The sequence below is a fragment of the Eptesicus fuscus genome, chromosome 23 (assembly GCF_027574615.1).
Source record: "Eptesicus fuscus isolate TK198812 chromosome 23, DD_ASM_mEF_20220401, whole genome shotgun sequence".
NCBI classification, from domain to species: domain Eukaryota; kingdom Metazoa; phylum Chordata; class Mammalia; order Chiroptera; family Vespertilionidae; genus Eptesicus; species Eptesicus fuscus.
The window spans coordinates 9,081,978-9,097,793 of NC_072495.1; the positions used below are offsets into that span (position 1 = coordinate 9,081,978).

Genomic DNA, 15,816 nt, shown 5'->3' on the forward strand with positions numbered 1-15,816 from the left:
TCAGCTCTTGAGCCTCTGTTTCTTCACCTGTGAGATGGGGATGGAGGGTGGATATAGAAGAACTTGTCTCACAGGGTTGCTGTGAGGGTTGCACCCATTGAAGTGCTTAAAACAGAGCCTCGCACGTAGTGAGTGCTCTATGAGTAACTGTTATTGCTTTGTATTTGCTTCAGGAAACTTCCTGTGGACCACGGACATGGCGGCCTGCGTGAAGGAACTTGTTTTCCATCTCCTGGCAGAGCTGCTGCGTACAGTGCACGCGCTGGAGCAGAGGAAGCACCCGGCCGGCCTGTCCTCCTCCATTGCCCTGCAGCTGAACCCCTGTCTGGCCATGCTGATGGCCCTGCAGTCCGAGCTGCACAAGCTGTACGACGAGGAGACCCAGAGCTGGGTCTCGGGCAGCTCCTGCGGAAGCTCAGGGGCAGCGGTGGCCACCGACCAGGGCAGGTTCTCCACCTACTTTCATGCACTCATGGAAGGCTGCCTGGCAGTGGCCGAAGTGACCCTGCCTACCAACATGAGTGTCACGGCCAGCGGAGTAACCTCATCAACCACCCCAAACCTCAGTGACTCGTCCTCCTCCTCCTCGTCCTCCCCAGGACAGACACCACAGAGCCCCAGCCTCCTGTCCAAGAGGAAGAAAGTCAAGATGAAGCGGGAAAAGGCCTCCTCCTCTGGGAAGCGCCAGTCGTCCCGCTCCGTGGACTCCGACTCCACGCTGCTCAGCATCGGGGGCAGCAAGCCCGAGGACATGCTGTGGTTCCATAGAGCCCTTACCTTGCTCATCATCCTCCGGCACCTCACCAGGAAGGACCCACAGGGGCTGGGCGTGACGAGCGACGCCATTGCCGACGCCTGCCAGGCCCTGGTAGGCCCAACTGCCCACAGCCGCTTGCTGGTGATCTCCGGAATCCCTACCCACCTGGACGAGGGCATCGTCAGAGGTGCCATCCGCAAGGCCTGCAATGCCCACGGCGGGGTCTTTAAAGATGAGATCTACATTCCCCTGCAGGACGAAGACCCCAAGAAGCCGAAAGACAAGGCCGAGGGCAGTGATGGGAAAGCCGAGCCAGAGAAGACCCTCGGCTTCCCCAGCACGGACAGCTTGGAAGTCAGCACGTCCAGCAGCCTGACCCCTGCCATGAGCATCAGTGCATCTGCCTCCACCAGTCAGGCCTCCATCTGCAGCTCCCAGGGCATCTCGCAGACAGTCAGCGACCTGTCTATGGATCTGTTGCCTGCAGGCCTGGAGCTGCCCATCCCTCCTGGCTTGTTGGAGCCCCAGGTGGTGTCCAGCCAGGAGAGCCTGGACATCTCCCTGTGCAGCACCGGCAGCCTGGGCAGCCTGGGCAGCCTGGGGGAGCCGCTGGACAACGCAGAGACAGCCGCAGCGTCAGACATGGGCTCCATGTACACGGTCACGTCCCTGGACAACCAGGCGCTCGCGGCGCGCCCCATCAAAGGCTTCGCAGTCGTGGAGGTAACCGCTCTCACGCCTAGGCAACCACTAAAATCATGAGCAATCCCCCAAGCCTCTTTAAGGCTCCCAGTATTATGTCCTAGGGACTTAGGGGCTCCCTGGGGCAGCCTTTGGAAACAAGGATTTGTTAGGCTGATTGCCTGAGTTTGAGGTCACAGCTCTGAGAGTGCTGTCCAGTCTGATGTCAAAAGTAAACCAGCTCATTGCGAGTGGGAGGAGGCAGAGGACCCAAGGGGCTGACCTTGCCTGACAGTGGGCTCTATCAAGTGCACTCCAACTCAGGCCCCACTGGTGTTGCCATCCCAGGAGGGAGCTCAGTGAGCAGTGAGGACAGGCTCTCGCCTTGTCTGAGGTGATGCTGAGTTGTAGGTGATACACAGGGTGCCGGGTCTCATTTCTACTTCAGGATGTCACCTGTGTCTTGGGCCTCCTTGTTTAGAAACCCTACATTCTGTGACATCCTGCATCCCTGGCTCAGAGCAAAAACTGTCCTCCCTCATCAGGTGTAGAGGGAGTGCTGGGAAGAGCGTTCTCACGACCTTCCTGAAAAGAGCCTCACGCGTCTAGTGGTCGGTCGGTCTGCTCCCTAGAGTCACATCTTTAACCTAGCTGCCTTCTTCCTGAGGACTTGCTCTGAGGCCGGCAAGGACTCCAGTCCCTGGGCTTTGGGTAAGGCCACAGACCTGGCCAGAGTTGAAGTGTTTCCGTAAAGTTGGTGCTGTCGGTGCAGGGGAGGATGGGCCGCTTGCCCAACACTGAAGATGAGGAGAGTCCAAGGGAGGGCAGGTAGGAGGCCAAGGTCATTCCTTTTGAAGGCGGTCACTCTCTACTCCAGTCCTGACCCTTTTCTTTGTTCACACAGATAAGATCCCGAGCCAAAATCGAGAAAATCCGAGCAAGTTTATTTAACAATAATGATTTGATCGGTTTGTCAAGTTTGGATGGTGAAGACGAATTGATGGAAATGTCAACGGAAGAGATTCTCACTGTGTCTGTAGTAAATCAGAGTTTGTTTGACACTCAGGGAAGCCCGGGGTTAGAAGATTATTTCAATGACAAGTCAGTTAAAGGTGGGTTACGGGTTTTTTAAATGAATATTCTTTTTTTTGAGCAGTTTCAAATTTATGGGAAAAATTGAATGAAAATTATCCCCCTTCCCCATTCCCAATGTCCCCTATTCTTAACGTCTCATAGAGGAACTCTGGGGCCACTCCTAGGATTTGCAGACTTAAGAAATGATTCGGGGTGTTAGGGAGACGGACAAGAGGTTCATCGCTTGACTAATGGAGAATTCATTGCGTGCATCTTCATAGGTAGAGAGAGCCCTCCTGCCCTCTCCGTGCTGTCAGGGCTGGAGGGCTGGAGGGCAGCCAGAGGACACCAGGAATGGCACCGCCACAGCCGGCTTCAGACCTGGATGTGGGCTTGCATTCAAGTCATGTTTCTTTTTATCTAGCCAGGCACCCCCTTGTTCAACTTCAAGTGTATTTATTTTGTTCTGTCCTCGAGCTAGAATGTACGTTTCATTGCTGGTGATCGTTTGGTCGTGGGCTTGAGGACAGTGAATGCCTCACCCTGTAAAACTAATTATTGGGGAAGAAACAGTTCCAGCTCCTTTTTCACAAGTTCCTCTTTGTTGTTCTGGCGGCTGAGGCATGTGGACGCTCTCTGGCTGCCCACTCCTTTTGTGCATCCAGGACCCGGCCTCTGCCGGGGGCCCCAGAGCTGAATCAGCAGAAGGCCCGCCAGGAGCCAGCCGCTCGGCCGAGCTGCACTCCCGAAGCGGCAGCGATTTGTCTTCTTTCATTTTGTCATTACAGTTCTTTGTGTTCTTGTTTGTATTTCTTACTACTGGTCTCTCAACTTTTAATCATGGTCTTTTTTCTAAAGCTTTAATATTGTTAGAAATTTCATAATAGGGTTATTGAGTTTGTTTTGGTTTTTGTGTACAAAAATGTAATCCTGTGTATGAATTTTGTTGTAACTGTTTGAGATTTTATTCCCCGGTCATGAAATTTTGAACTGTTCCCTCAGCATTGGGACTAGAGTTAGGTAAGGCTTTGGGCACAAAATTTAATGGGGCTCCCAAAAAGCTAATAATCTAGATAAATAATATTTTAATGAAATGTTCATAAAAGTCAAATTTAATGTATAATGAACAAGATGTTAACATTTTACAGGATTTGCAGACTTAAATATTTCTGATTTTTCCTTTTGCAACAGGCTTTAATATGGCTCAGTACAGTACTGTTAATATTTGCTCATCATGGATTTTTGTATTAATTTTAATTTTTAAAATACTGCATTAAAATGTATATCACTGAGTTTAGGGGAATTTTGTGCCTGAGAGGCCTGGGGCGCTGTCCTGCTCTCCTGGCCGCTCTCGGGCCTGTTCCCTTGTTGGTGGATATTGCGCCCCTTCAGCTGCCCACGTGGGAAGTGTCAGATGTGTGGGAAGCCTGAGGTCTTTTTCTGCCATAATTAGTGCTTTCCCAGTCTTTTTGTATTTTGAATCTGAATTTAGTTCTAGTTCCCGATTCTGTTAGAGTCAAACCTTCCACATAAGGTACTCAGTCTTTGGTGACACATTTGCCTTATTCCTGCCACATGCGTTTTCTCAATATTCTTTAAGTTGTGATTCTGCTAACTCAGCTCTTAGGGCTCGACTACCTCTTCCTCACACCTGTCCCTCCACCCTCAGCCCAGATGCCTGCAAGGCCTTCGTGCCCTGGTTCTCCTAGCTGGGCCGACCTGGGTGTGGCTCTGGGCCACCCCCCCAGAGAGAAAGGATAAGGAGGACGGCTGGGGGAAGAAACCAGTCAGTCTTCAGGGGCCTTGGCCACGGGAGGCATGCAGACGGGTCCCTGCAAGAAAGGGGAGAGAACCTTTTGGTGCACTTGTTTGGGGACAAAAAAATGAGTATTTTCTCTGTGCTCATATCAGAAAACCCTGCTCAGTGTGTCAATTTTAAAACATGTTCTCTAATAAGTAATAACTGTTAACAGCTTGTACTTTGCACTAAAAATGGTCAAACCCATGGAAGTTATGTCTTCCACATGGAAGAGTCCAGGGTGAGCGCTGAGGTCTGCCACCCAGGAGGCTTGTCATTTGCTTGCAGCCCGCGAGGGGACAAGTGCAGAGGAGTGGCTACCGTCCCAGGTTACAGGGCCACACCTTACAGCAAGCAAGTCTGGGCGTGGAGCTGACATGAGGCTTCGGTGGGCTCATCATCACCACTGAATGTCTCTTTCCCACTCTTAAAAGTAAATTGTTTATGAAAAATAAAATGCTGTGGGTGCATCTGACTGGTACGCTCACGGCAGAATTGTTTTGCCCTCCCTCATTCTGTGACAGGTGAGAAGCTGGTGCCCGGGGCCCGAGAGGTGCTGACGGAGATATTTAAGAGCTGTGCCCATTCAGAGCAGATGCTGAGCCTGACCCCGGCCAAGCCCATCAAAGTGTCTGACATTTATCTCAGCAAAGAGCAGATCAACTCCCAGACACCAGGCAACCTCCTCCACCTCTTCTTCACCAATGTCCGGCCTCCAAAGAAGGTGCTGGAGGACCAGCTCACCCAGGTAGCTGCCCCTCTCGGTCGTGCATGTGCCTGTCCCGAGCCTAGGGTGTGCTTCAGGGGGAGCCTGAGGACCCTGTCCCCTCTGGTGCCCCACAGATCCTGAGGAAATACGGCGTGCCGAAGCCCAAGTTCGACAAGAGCAAGTACAGCAAAGCGGGGAAGGAGCAGCACCCCGTGAAGGTGGTGAGCACCAAGCGGCCCATCACCAAGCCACCCACCAAGGACAAGGCCGTGCTCAACAGTGTCAGGTGGGCGCCCTCGTTGCCCAGGAGAAGGGCCGCGCAGGGGGACACAGGGACCACCTCCTGGCAGGTTCCTGGGAGGCCAGACATCCTGGCCCTTCTCTGCTGCTGGGGCCCTTTTAGTCCTCGACTTGTCAACTGAGAGAGCGTTTCATTCTATTCACAAGAATAGTAAAATCTGGACCATGCAGGCTAGACAGCACTCCAGTCTAAACAATAAAACATTTAAGATGTACAGACTTGTTCAAAACTCCTAACCTCTGTTAACTACACAAATAATGTGTAGTTATTGTGCATAGACTATAAAATGAATATGTGCATTCTTTTAAAATATATTTTTATTGCTTTCAGAGAGGAAGGGAGAGGGAGAGATAGAAACATCAATGATGACAGAGAATCATTGATCGGCTGCCCCCTGCAGGCCCTCCATCAGGGGATCAAGCCTGCAACCCGGGCACATGCCCCTGTCCAGAATCGAACCCAGGACCCTTCAGTCCAGAGGCCGATGCTCTATCCACTGAGCCAAACTAGCTAGGACTGAGTACGTGCATATTGAAAAAAATTGAACTACCCAAGCATAGAGACTGCTTTTAATTAACATATAAGTACATAACTTTGTGTTTATGCATATCTGTTCTCTTTTTACATGTTAAATGGCTAAAGTAGTACAAAATTTCCAAGTATATGCAGTGAAAAGCCACCCTTCTCTCCATCCATCTTCAAGCCTCCCGGCCCTTGAGACAGCCAGTGTTACCTCTGTAACCTTCCAGAACTCTCTACACACAAGCAAATGCATACACGCCCAAAGCGAGGAGCTGTGCTCACTGCCAGTCCTTGCTGTTTCCCTTTACTAATTTTGCACAAAAAGAAATTTGTCATTCCTTTTTTCTTTTTAATATGGTTTTTATTTATTTTAGAGAAAGGAAGGGAGAGAGATAGAGAAATAGAAACTTCGATGAGAGAGAGAGACATCAGTTGACTGCCTCCTCACGCCCCCTTCTGGAGATCGAGCCTGCAACCCAGGCATGTGCCCTGACCGGGAATCGAACTGGTGAACTCTTGGCTCAATCACTGAGCCATACCAGCCGGGCCTCATTCCTTTTTGTAAATGGCTACATACTATTCCATGTGGATATGCATACATATTAATAGAATTTTCTTTAGATATGGGCTTATGACTCCCAAGTACTCATAGTTGAAACTCTGATAGCAAAGTGTTACCTAGCAGAAGTCTCTAGAGGAATGTTTAAATAATCAGAAAATAAGGGGTCTTTTTATTAATTATAAATCAATCATGCTTTTAAGTCAGTTCTGTCCACTAGAACTTCTTGTGGGGCTGGAGCTGTGCTGTTTCCCGGCTGGGCCATTCCAGATGTGGCCACGTGCGAGCACCCGAAATGTGTGGGTGCGGCCAAGGAGCTGAACTTGTGATTTTATTTTACTAATTTAAACGTAAGGAGCTACATGTGGCTCGTGGTTTCTTCAACGAAGTGTTTATTCACCGTTTTTCATATTTGACAATATCATTTGTCCTGATAATTTGCTCAGTAGTCTATTCTGGGTCAGAACAAAGCTAATCTCAAACCCAGCCCCGTCTGAACCCTAAGCTGTAGTTGGGGGTGTGAGCTAATGCATAGGTGAGGCTCACGTTCCTCTCAGGAGGAGGGGTGGCGCAGGCATTCTGATTCCAGTGCTTTGGTCTACAGCAGGTCTGCTTTAAGTGAGAAGAAGCCAACTGTGAAGCCCAAGTCCCCGGAAAAGAGCAAGCCGGATGAAAAGGACCCCGAAAAGTCACCCACCAAAAAGCAAGAAGGTGAGTGAGCCCCGTGGGCCCAAGCAGGCTTGGGAGCGGCTTCCTCCTGGGGATGTGCGGTCCACCGGGAACCAACCTCTGCTTTTGCCTGACTATCTGGGCGCCCTTGGCTTTAGTTTAGGCAGGGGCAGCATTTCCAAAGACACTGGGGCGACATACCTGGCCCAGAATGCTGCTTTGATGACCATGAACTTAAGGAGGTCAAAATAGCAGCTCCAGAAATCTCTATTATAAAAACCCATTGGTCGTAATCCCGTCATGCCTTAATGACTGAAGACTGGTCACCAGGAGGCTGAGTGCACCAGCGCTGGTGGGGTTAGGGTTAGGGTTAGGGTTAGGGTTAGGGTTAGGGTTAGGGCTGCGAGCTCAGCAGCAGCAGCAGCAGCAGGTGGGTGGGCAGTGAGCGCAGGTGGGCGGGGCCATGCGATTTCACACGCTGGGCTTCTAGTATCATATCCAGGCAAAGACTAGATGACTGTACCTGAAAGTAAAATCTGGACATCTGCTTGGGAATTCTCTTCCAGAAGGTTCTTACCTGGAACATTAGAATTTTAGCCTCCTAAAGGCCCAGGCAGAGTTGGAGAAAGCTATTCTCATTGTCACAAAATTAGTCGGGAGTGTTTGAGATTAGAGAGAGAAGGGACTGTCAGAAAAGCACCGCACTACTTGGTGACCAGACAGGTGACATGAGGCTGCGGCTGGGGGACCCCATAAGGTCAGGTGATGCATGTAGGTAGCAGTGGGTGGAGATGGCTGGAGTGACAGGCGATAGAAGGGAACTAGATAGATTGGCCCTGAAAGAGGATGCAACCAGAGCATGTTGTGCAGCCCCACTGTGCGCAGTTCTCACCAAGTTCCTAACACAGACACTTTCCATCAGTCCCAGAGGAAAAGTATCTGACCTTGGAAGGATTTCACAAGTTTGTTGTTGACCGAGCCAAGCAAGACATCCGTAGTGTCTGGAGGGCGATTTTATCCTGTGGTTATGATCTCCACTTTGAGAGGTAAGAGGTCCCTCAACCCCTATAAGAAGGGTTTTCAGCCCCTAGGTGCCTCCCCAAGAAAATACTTCCTGTGAAGCCATTCTCTCTGCCATTTGTAATGCCTATTGATTTACTTTCTAATTCTTCATATGGTAAAGTGGGTTTCCATACCCATTTGAAAACAAGCCCTGTTCTAAACAACAGAAATTCATTTTCTCCCAGTTCTGGAGGCTGGACGTCCATGATCAGGGTGGAGCAGCGTTGGTTTCTCCTGTGGCCTCTCCTTGGCTCACAAATGGTCCTCTGTGTGAGGGCATCCCTCTTGTAAGGGCCCCAGACCCACTAGATTAGGGTCCATCCTATGACCTCATTTAATGACCTCTTTAGAGACCCTGTCTCCAAATACAGCAGTCAGAGTGGGTTTCAGCATATGAGTGGGGGAGGGAAGGGAAGAAATACATTTCAGTCCCTAATGGGGACGGTTTCTTATTCCAAAGAACCTTGTCCCTCTGAGTCTTTCATTCCCTCTATCCCTGTCAGGCACAGCAAGTCACTGCTCTTGAGTCTTCATGGTCAGACACATCTGCTTTCCTCTTTCTAGTTCTAAGTGAGCCCCAAGCAGACAAGGTGTTTGCAAACCAAAACAATCTCCTTGCCCTCTCCCTCCAGCTCCCTCACCCCATCAGGAGGTGCTGGGCATGGAGAAGGGAGGGCTGCGAGAAGAATGCTTTTTATGAGTCTGTTTGCAGAGTGGAGAAACTGTTTTGTACCTTCCTTGGGGCACAGAGGGGATTGCAGTTGGGCCTGGGCTTCATGGGGCAACGTGTTTTCTGACTTGTTTTAAAAACCAGTAAACAGATGAGTTTGGGGATTTTGTTGAAAGGGGAATCACCCACCTTGGATGAGAAACTATACTTTAAGAGGGAAGGGAACAAATTGGACAGCTAACTAATTCTAAAGCAATATGTCCGTAATAGCTAGAAGGGCTCACTCCTGTGTGTCATGGGCTCTGGAGGGCAGAAGCCCCTACCCCATCGCGCCTTTCTGCCCCCTAGGTGCGCCTGCATCGATGTCCGCCACGCGCACAAGGCCTCACGGAAGTGGACCCTGGAGATGGACGTGGCGCTCGTGCAGTACATTAACCGGCTGTGCCGCCACCTGGCCATCACGCCCGCCCGGCTCCACCCCCACGAGGTGTATCTGGACCCCGCAGACACCACCGACCCCAGAGTGGCCTGTCTCTTGAGTATGTGGCCCTGGGGAAATGCCTTTCTGGTCACACGCCGTGTGCACTGCCCTGCCCTGCTGGGGAGCCCCCAGGACGGTACCAGGAACACACACGAATAATGCGCACAGGAAAAGGACGTTCTCGATAAGCCCTGGAAAATGACCGCTGTCCCATGTCGGCAGATGGGCCGGGCTTGTTTCTGTGCCTGTCCCCACGTGTACCCCCGGCTGCTGCTGCGCCTGCACACCCCACAGCCACACTCCGCTCTCTCCTGGATACTGTGAAGGAAGTAGTGGGCAAGGAATTGTCCCAACACCTGCCTCTCCCAGATGGAGAGGAGACAGGTGTGCGGACAGACAAAGGATAGTGTGCCAGAAGCCCTACTTCCGGGTTAGAGCTCACATTGGGGAAAGGTACACAGGACTCTGCACTGTGGTTGCAACTCCCTATAAGTTAGTAGTTATTTCAGAATTAAAAGTTTAAAAATATAATACACAGTCAACCCAGGGCCTCCCGCCGGCCTGCCTGGGCCTTGCCCTTTGTCTCAGGCACATTGGGGATGAAGTCCACTGTGGGCAAGGACCACCTGAGTTCGTTCACAAATGGAGTCTCAGCCTCGCTCTGCTGAGACCCCAGCCTAACTGCCCCCTTTGCCCCACAGACGTGCCCATCGAGAGCCTGCGCCTGCGCTTCGCCCTGCTCCAGTCCCTGAACACCACGCTGGAGACCTTCTTCCTGCCCCTGGTGGAGCTGCGCCCGACACCCATGTACACCCACAGCATCGCGGCCCTGCTGAAGGAGGCCAAAGGTCAGTGCCTGGGCCCTCCAGGGCCAGCTGACCGACAGTGTCATGTCGTGTCACGTGGCCATTGCCCACATCCAGGCCACTGCCCAGGATGACACCCCCACACCCAGCCATACACTTGACATGCAGCTCTCCTCCGGAGCAGCTGGTCCACCCGAGAGCAGTTACTCGGTGCTCGGCAAACACACAAGTTAAAGCTCTGCTTCCCAGAGATGGCCATGAACGGACGAGTGTCCTTCCAGATTTTTCACATACAAATAGACCCATTTTTGTCTTATTTTTAAAATCCGAATGTGTATTTTGCGTTCTGTTCTGCAACTCCATTTCCTGTTTGGTAACCTGCCTCAGAGACCTCTGTGGGCATCCACAGAACCGCCTCACCTTACAGACCACCTGTCGGCGCTCACATTATTCACAGCCTTTCTCTATTGATAGACACTGGGGTGGTTTTATTTTTGCTGTTTCAGGAAATGCTACAGCAAACCTCTCTGTTCACTATGTATTTGGGTTTGTCTTTCCACCAATGGGTGTCTCCTGGGCGTGACAGAGTCCACAGGTTTGTGAGTTAACATTCAGGTAGATCCTAACCAAGTCTCTTGCATCAAGACCATTGAGGCCCCCACCCAGGGCCTGAATAAAGGGCGTCCAGGAGGACACAGCGTGGCCTCCACCGGGCCTCGGAACAGGGAAGGAAAGAAGCAGCCCCACCCCAGCCTCTCCAATTCCTCCCGTCAGGGCTGATCTTCTATGACACGAAGGTGACTGTCATGAACCGGGTGCTGAATGCCACCGTGCAGAGGACCGCTGACCACGCGGCGCCTGAGATCACTCTGGACCCCCTGGAAATTGTGGGAGGTAAGACTAGCTACACAGACCAGAACGTGTAACAGCAGCGCTTGCATTCACAAACAAGTGAGTTCGCACACATGGAGGAGCCTCCAGGAGAAGGGAGTCCAGGGCTGGGGGCCAATCCTCATTCACGTGGCTTCCGCCTGCAGGCCCCTCGAAAGCACACTCTGCAGCTCCAGGCAGCAGGAGGAAGGGGGAGGGACCCTTTCCTTACATCTCGCCCTGGCCACACCCACTGCAGGGGAGGGTGGGACAGGTAGACTTCATTCTGGTTGGCCAGGGACCTGCTAACATCGGGTTTCTGGCACCACAGAGAGGGGCCTGGTGGGGGTGACCTCCCCAGGCGACAGAAGGAGGGACCAGAGGGGCCGACACTTAGAGAACCGGAGTGAGTCCACCAGGGCACCACTGGAGAGAAGTGAAGATGTCCCAGAGCAGAGAGGGGGCCGGGTGAGGGCTGAGAAGCAGGCAGAGATGGGGGAGGGGCCGAACACTGCCACGGGGTTGGGGGTGTTCTCAGTTCCTCTCTCTTTCCAGGGGAGATCAGAGCTTCTGAAAACTCCTACTTCTGCCAAGCTGCCAGGCAGCTGGCCTCCGTGCCATCCTCTCAGCTTTGTGTCAAACTGGCTAGTGGCGGCGACCCCACCTATGCCTTCAACATCCGCTTCACTGGGGAGGAGGTCCATGGCACCAGTAAGTGGCAGCTCCATCAAACCCCATCCACCCAGTCGAGGGTGGAGCCGTGTTTAGAGTACATTTCCTGTGCTGATTTTTAGCCTAAACTGCCAGGAGTCCCCCCATTAGCAAGAGTCAAAGCCACATCCTCATCCTCTGCTCTGCAGCAGCCAGCACTGCCCCAGGTGGGAACTGTCTGCCAGGCGGGCTCAGGGACGCACCTCTGCTTTTGCTGTTTCTGCGCCGGCAGCATGTCCTCGGTGCAGACTGACCTCCGCCCCAGGGGCGCCCCTGGCTGAGGGTTGGTGGGCTGAGAGCTTATAAGTGCTCCATGAGAGAGAGGTCATTTGGAGCCCCTGACGGAAATGGACTTTCTGTCATTTCACTCTGTAAGGATGAGGAAAAGCAACTCAGAAAATGTTCCCTCGTGGTCCTTTCGGTCACTTTCAGCCCCAGACAGTCAGGAAATGTCTCCACTCTGGGTGGGAGAAGCCCAGCTCTTCACCTGGGTGCTGGGGCAGGCCGCTGGGGCAGCTCCGTCTCCCTCCCCACTGCCTGGGAGCACCGTCCCAGCAGCACTGGGTGTCCTCTGCCTTCTCCCCGACGCCCCAGTGCTCAGAACGTGCCAGGCCCCTGCCCAACCCCCTGCCCTCCTCCGAGCACCAACATGTCACAAGAGGCCAGCATTGCCCCACTTCACAGACCTGGGCCACCTCAACATTAAGTAGCTTCCCCAGTCAGGCAGCTACCTGGGGTTCAGCCCAGGTCTGTCCGATTCCAAAGCCCCGCCCTTGGACTTGGTGGCTTCAGCAGGCAAATCTGCCTCTTCGTGGGAGTTGAGTGAGGGCCAGGCCCTGACATCTGTCCCCAAGCACGTCTCCCACATGGCTCTGGTCAAGCATGCACAGTTGTCCTCAGCTCCCTGACTGTGGGGCACTGACCAGGAGCGCACAGGGGAGAGGAGGCCCAGCCACAGAGAGGAATTTGGCAAGAAACCCAAAGGCACCTTTGGAGTGGCAGCCACGGGAAGCTGATCCCTGCCCAGTGCTCTTTGCATGTGTTCACGCGTCATCCATTCGCTTTTGCGTTCACTGAACAAACACTGAGCACCCGGGCCTGGGCGGGCGCAGCGCTGAGTGGACAGGTGCCCTGCTCTTGGCACAGAAGGTGGACCTGGAGCCAAGCCCGCAAACCTGTGAGCTCGCAGCTGTGAGAGCTGCCTCCATGGGCCTGCGTTTGACTCCTTGATACCGGCCTGTGAGGCTGGCAGGACTCCTGTTCCCATCTGATAGAGGGACCGAGGCCACCAGCTAGTAGGTGACAGGGCAGGATTGGACCCCGGGTCTCCCGCCCAGCCCGCAGGCAAGTTTCCTTTCCACTCCACCTGCTGCGGTCCGGCTGGCCAATGAGTGCCGTTCCCAGTGCGGACAGGCGTGCTGGGCAGGGGAGGCTGGCGGAGCCCCGGGGCTGATAGGGCTCGTCTGTCCCTCCCGCAGGCGGATCTTTCCGCCACTTCCTGTGGCAGGTGTGTAAAGAGCTGCAGAGCTCCTCGCTGTCCCTGCTGCTGCTGTGCCCCAGCTCAGCCGTCAACAAGAACAAGGTGAGGCCCCCGAGGGGCAGGGTGTGTCCTCATCAGCTCTGCCTTTCACAGGCCTTCCACCAGGCTGGGCCAGCTCTGGGACACGCTTCCCCGCCCACTCAGTCACCCCATCTCTGCCTCCACGTGCAGGGCAAGTACATCCTGACCCCCAGCCCCATCACCTATGGGGAGGAGCAGCTGCTGCACTTCCTGGGGCAGCTGCTGGGAATCGCAATTCGAGCCGATGTCCCTCTGCCCCTGGACCTCCTGCCCTCCTTCTGGAAGACACTGGTAGGGGAGCCCCTGGACCCTGACCAAGACCTGCAGGAAGCAGACATACTCACGTACAACTACGTCAAGAAATTCGAAAGTGTAAGTGAAAAGCACGTTTATTCTGGGGGACAGCAGGGCCCCAGAGCAGTGCCCCGGACCCTCCCTTATTGCCACCTCTATGGCCCCAACTAAAGACAGGTGGGATCTCCCAGGGAGCATTAGGAACGCCTGCCATCTCTGGCCGCAAGGCTTCCCTCCCTGACCACAGGCCTGACCAGCCCTTCAGGCCTCCCAGGGACACAGGGGGAAGAGTTCCCGGCACCCGAGTGAACAGAGGGGTTGGGTGGGAAGTGCTACAAGTAGACCAGTTTCACTTGAAAGAGCTTTCAGGACCTCACCGAGAGCACAACTCAGTTCTGGGGCCTCCTAAGATTGGAGGGAAGGCAGAGGGAATGGAGCTCTTAGTCCCTCCCCTGGTGCGGTGGGACGAGAGACAGCAGGGACACAGCCGTGTCTGACCATCCCTCTCTGCACACAGACCAGCGCCCCGGTGCCCAGGCTCTGGTGAGCCTGTGGGAGCCGCTCAGGGCCGTCCGTGCATTCAGCAGGCATGAGATAGGTCTGCCTTGGGCTCACGGCCAATCCTCAGGGAGCTCCCGGGCTGCTGGAGGGCTGTCCTCAGACTTCCTCCCACAGGCCAGGGGAGAAATAAGGCCCAGAGAGGGGAGCTGGCTGGAACAAGGGTACCAGTTGGGCCCAGGTCTGTCCACTGACAGGGGCCCTCTCTCCTCACCCCTCTCCTCAGGTTAGAGACGGCCGGTGGTGTGGCCGAGGCCTCCAACCTAACCCCTCTCCTTGAGGCCAGCTGCCTGTGCTGCAGGGGAGCTGGCTTTGTGCCTGTCCATGGGGACCTCAGCTGAGGGAGGTTGTCAGCTGATTCTGGCACAAAACTTGAGGGACCCTCTGAGGGCCTCTTTGCCAGGCGCTCTGTAGTCAACCCTTAGCCACCACTAGAGGGCAGACTGTTCCAGGGAGCAGCAAAGCCGAGATCCTGGATGGCAGTTGGCTTGTCAGCAGCAAAAGGGAGGATGGATTGTCCAGACGGTCAAAGCAGGATTCCCCATGGTCTGGGCATTTGTGAGTGCCCACCAGGCACTGCTCTGAGAAGTCCTCCTGGGGCTTTGGGTGGCAGCCTGGGCCTGGGGCAGGCAGGGGTGTAAGAGGTGTCCAGGCAGATAGTCCAGCAAGGCTTCTGTCTGAAGGGGCTGGGCAAGGCTACCAGGAACACCAGAACTACACGGGGTGGGGGGGGGGGGGGCGCGGGGAGGGGGAGGCACACGACCGAGGAAGAAACGTTCTCAGCTTCTGCCGGGCTGCCTGCAGCCCTCCCCACGGTGGCAGGTTGCTGCACAGGACACTGCATGCTCAGCCCCTACTTGCACCTTCTCCACCCAGAGGAGCGGTTTATTCTCCGCTGGGTCAGATCCTGTCATCTCAGTAGCCCAGTGTGTGCACATCGCTGTCTTTTGAAACATAATTTTGGTGTGCCAGATGGTGGAGGAGCCCATATATCGTCCACAGATGGGGTTAAGTCAGGGCTCTCTGCTGGCAAGTGATAGAAAACCCAACTCAAACCAGCTTAGGAAGAAAAAATTTTAATGACTTGCTATTAAAACTAAACGTACACAGCCCTAACCGGTTTGGTTCAGTGGACAGAGCGTCAGCCTGTGGCTTCAAACCAAATCCAGGTGCTCAAATGACAGCATCAGTACCTGGTCTGAGGTGACCCCAGCAAGACAAGGTGATCCCTCTCACGATCATGTCCACATCCGTGAATGAGGCTGCTGCTGGCGAACAGAAATAGGACAAGCCCTGCAGTTGGGATCTCACAGGCCCAACCCTGAACTGATGGCAGGTTCTGATTGGCCAGGCCCATGCCACGTGCATTCATGATGGCCAAGGGTAGCCCCCACCCAAACTGTGCCTGCTCTTTGCCCATCTGGAGGTCGAGGTTGTCTTCCTGGGGGCCTGGGAGCGGGCGGGCAGTTAGCCTCTGTCTGCCTCTGCCTCCAGATCAACGACGAGATCGAGCTGGAGGCCCTGTGCGCCGAGATCGCCTCCCAGCACCTGGCCACTGAGAGCCCCGACAGCCCCAACAAGCCCTGCTGCCGGTTCACCTACCTGACCATGACGGGCGAGGAGGTGGAGCTGTGCAGCCGCGGCCGGCACATCCCTGTGGCGTGAGTGTGTGTGCACGGAGGGGACTGGCCAAGCTGGCTGGCTGGGTCTAACAGCGGCACAAGGGTCCCGGT

General features: G+C 54.2%; 1 protein-coding gene across 2 annotated transcripts in view; it reads left to right on the plus strand.

Moving 5' to 3' along the window:
• The window catches only part of HECTD4 (HECT domain E3 ubiquitin protein ligase 4), a 157,809-nt gene that overhangs the window by 137,498 nt on the left and 4,495 nt on the right, over window positions 1-15,816 (plus strand). For both annotated transcript variants that reach the window (XM_028147247.2, XM_028147249.2), the window contains exons 61-73: window positions 174-1,480; window positions 2,343-2,550; window positions 4,835-5,058; window positions 5,154-5,305; window positions 7,006-7,112; window positions 7,993-8,116; window positions 9,151-9,341; window positions 9,985-10,131; window positions 10,864-10,983; window positions 11,515-11,670; window positions 13,149-13,252; window positions 13,382-13,603; window positions 15,578-15,744. In XM_028147247.2, the coding sequence (XP_028003048.2) occupies window positions 174-1,480; window positions 2,343-2,550; window positions 4,835-5,058; window positions 5,154-5,305; window positions 7,006-7,112; window positions 7,993-8,116; window positions 9,151-9,341; window positions 9,985-10,131; window positions 10,864-10,983; window positions 11,515-11,670; window positions 13,149-13,252; window positions 13,382-13,603; window positions 15,578-15,744 (3,229 nt within the window). The remainder of the gene's footprint in view (window positions 1-173; window positions 1,481-2,342; window positions 2,551-4,834; window positions 5,059-5,153; window positions 5,306-7,005; window positions 7,113-7,992; window positions 8,117-9,150; window positions 9,342-9,984; window positions 10,132-10,863; window positions 10,984-11,514; window positions 11,671-13,148; window positions 13,253-13,381; window positions 13,604-15,577; window positions 15,745-15,816) is intronic.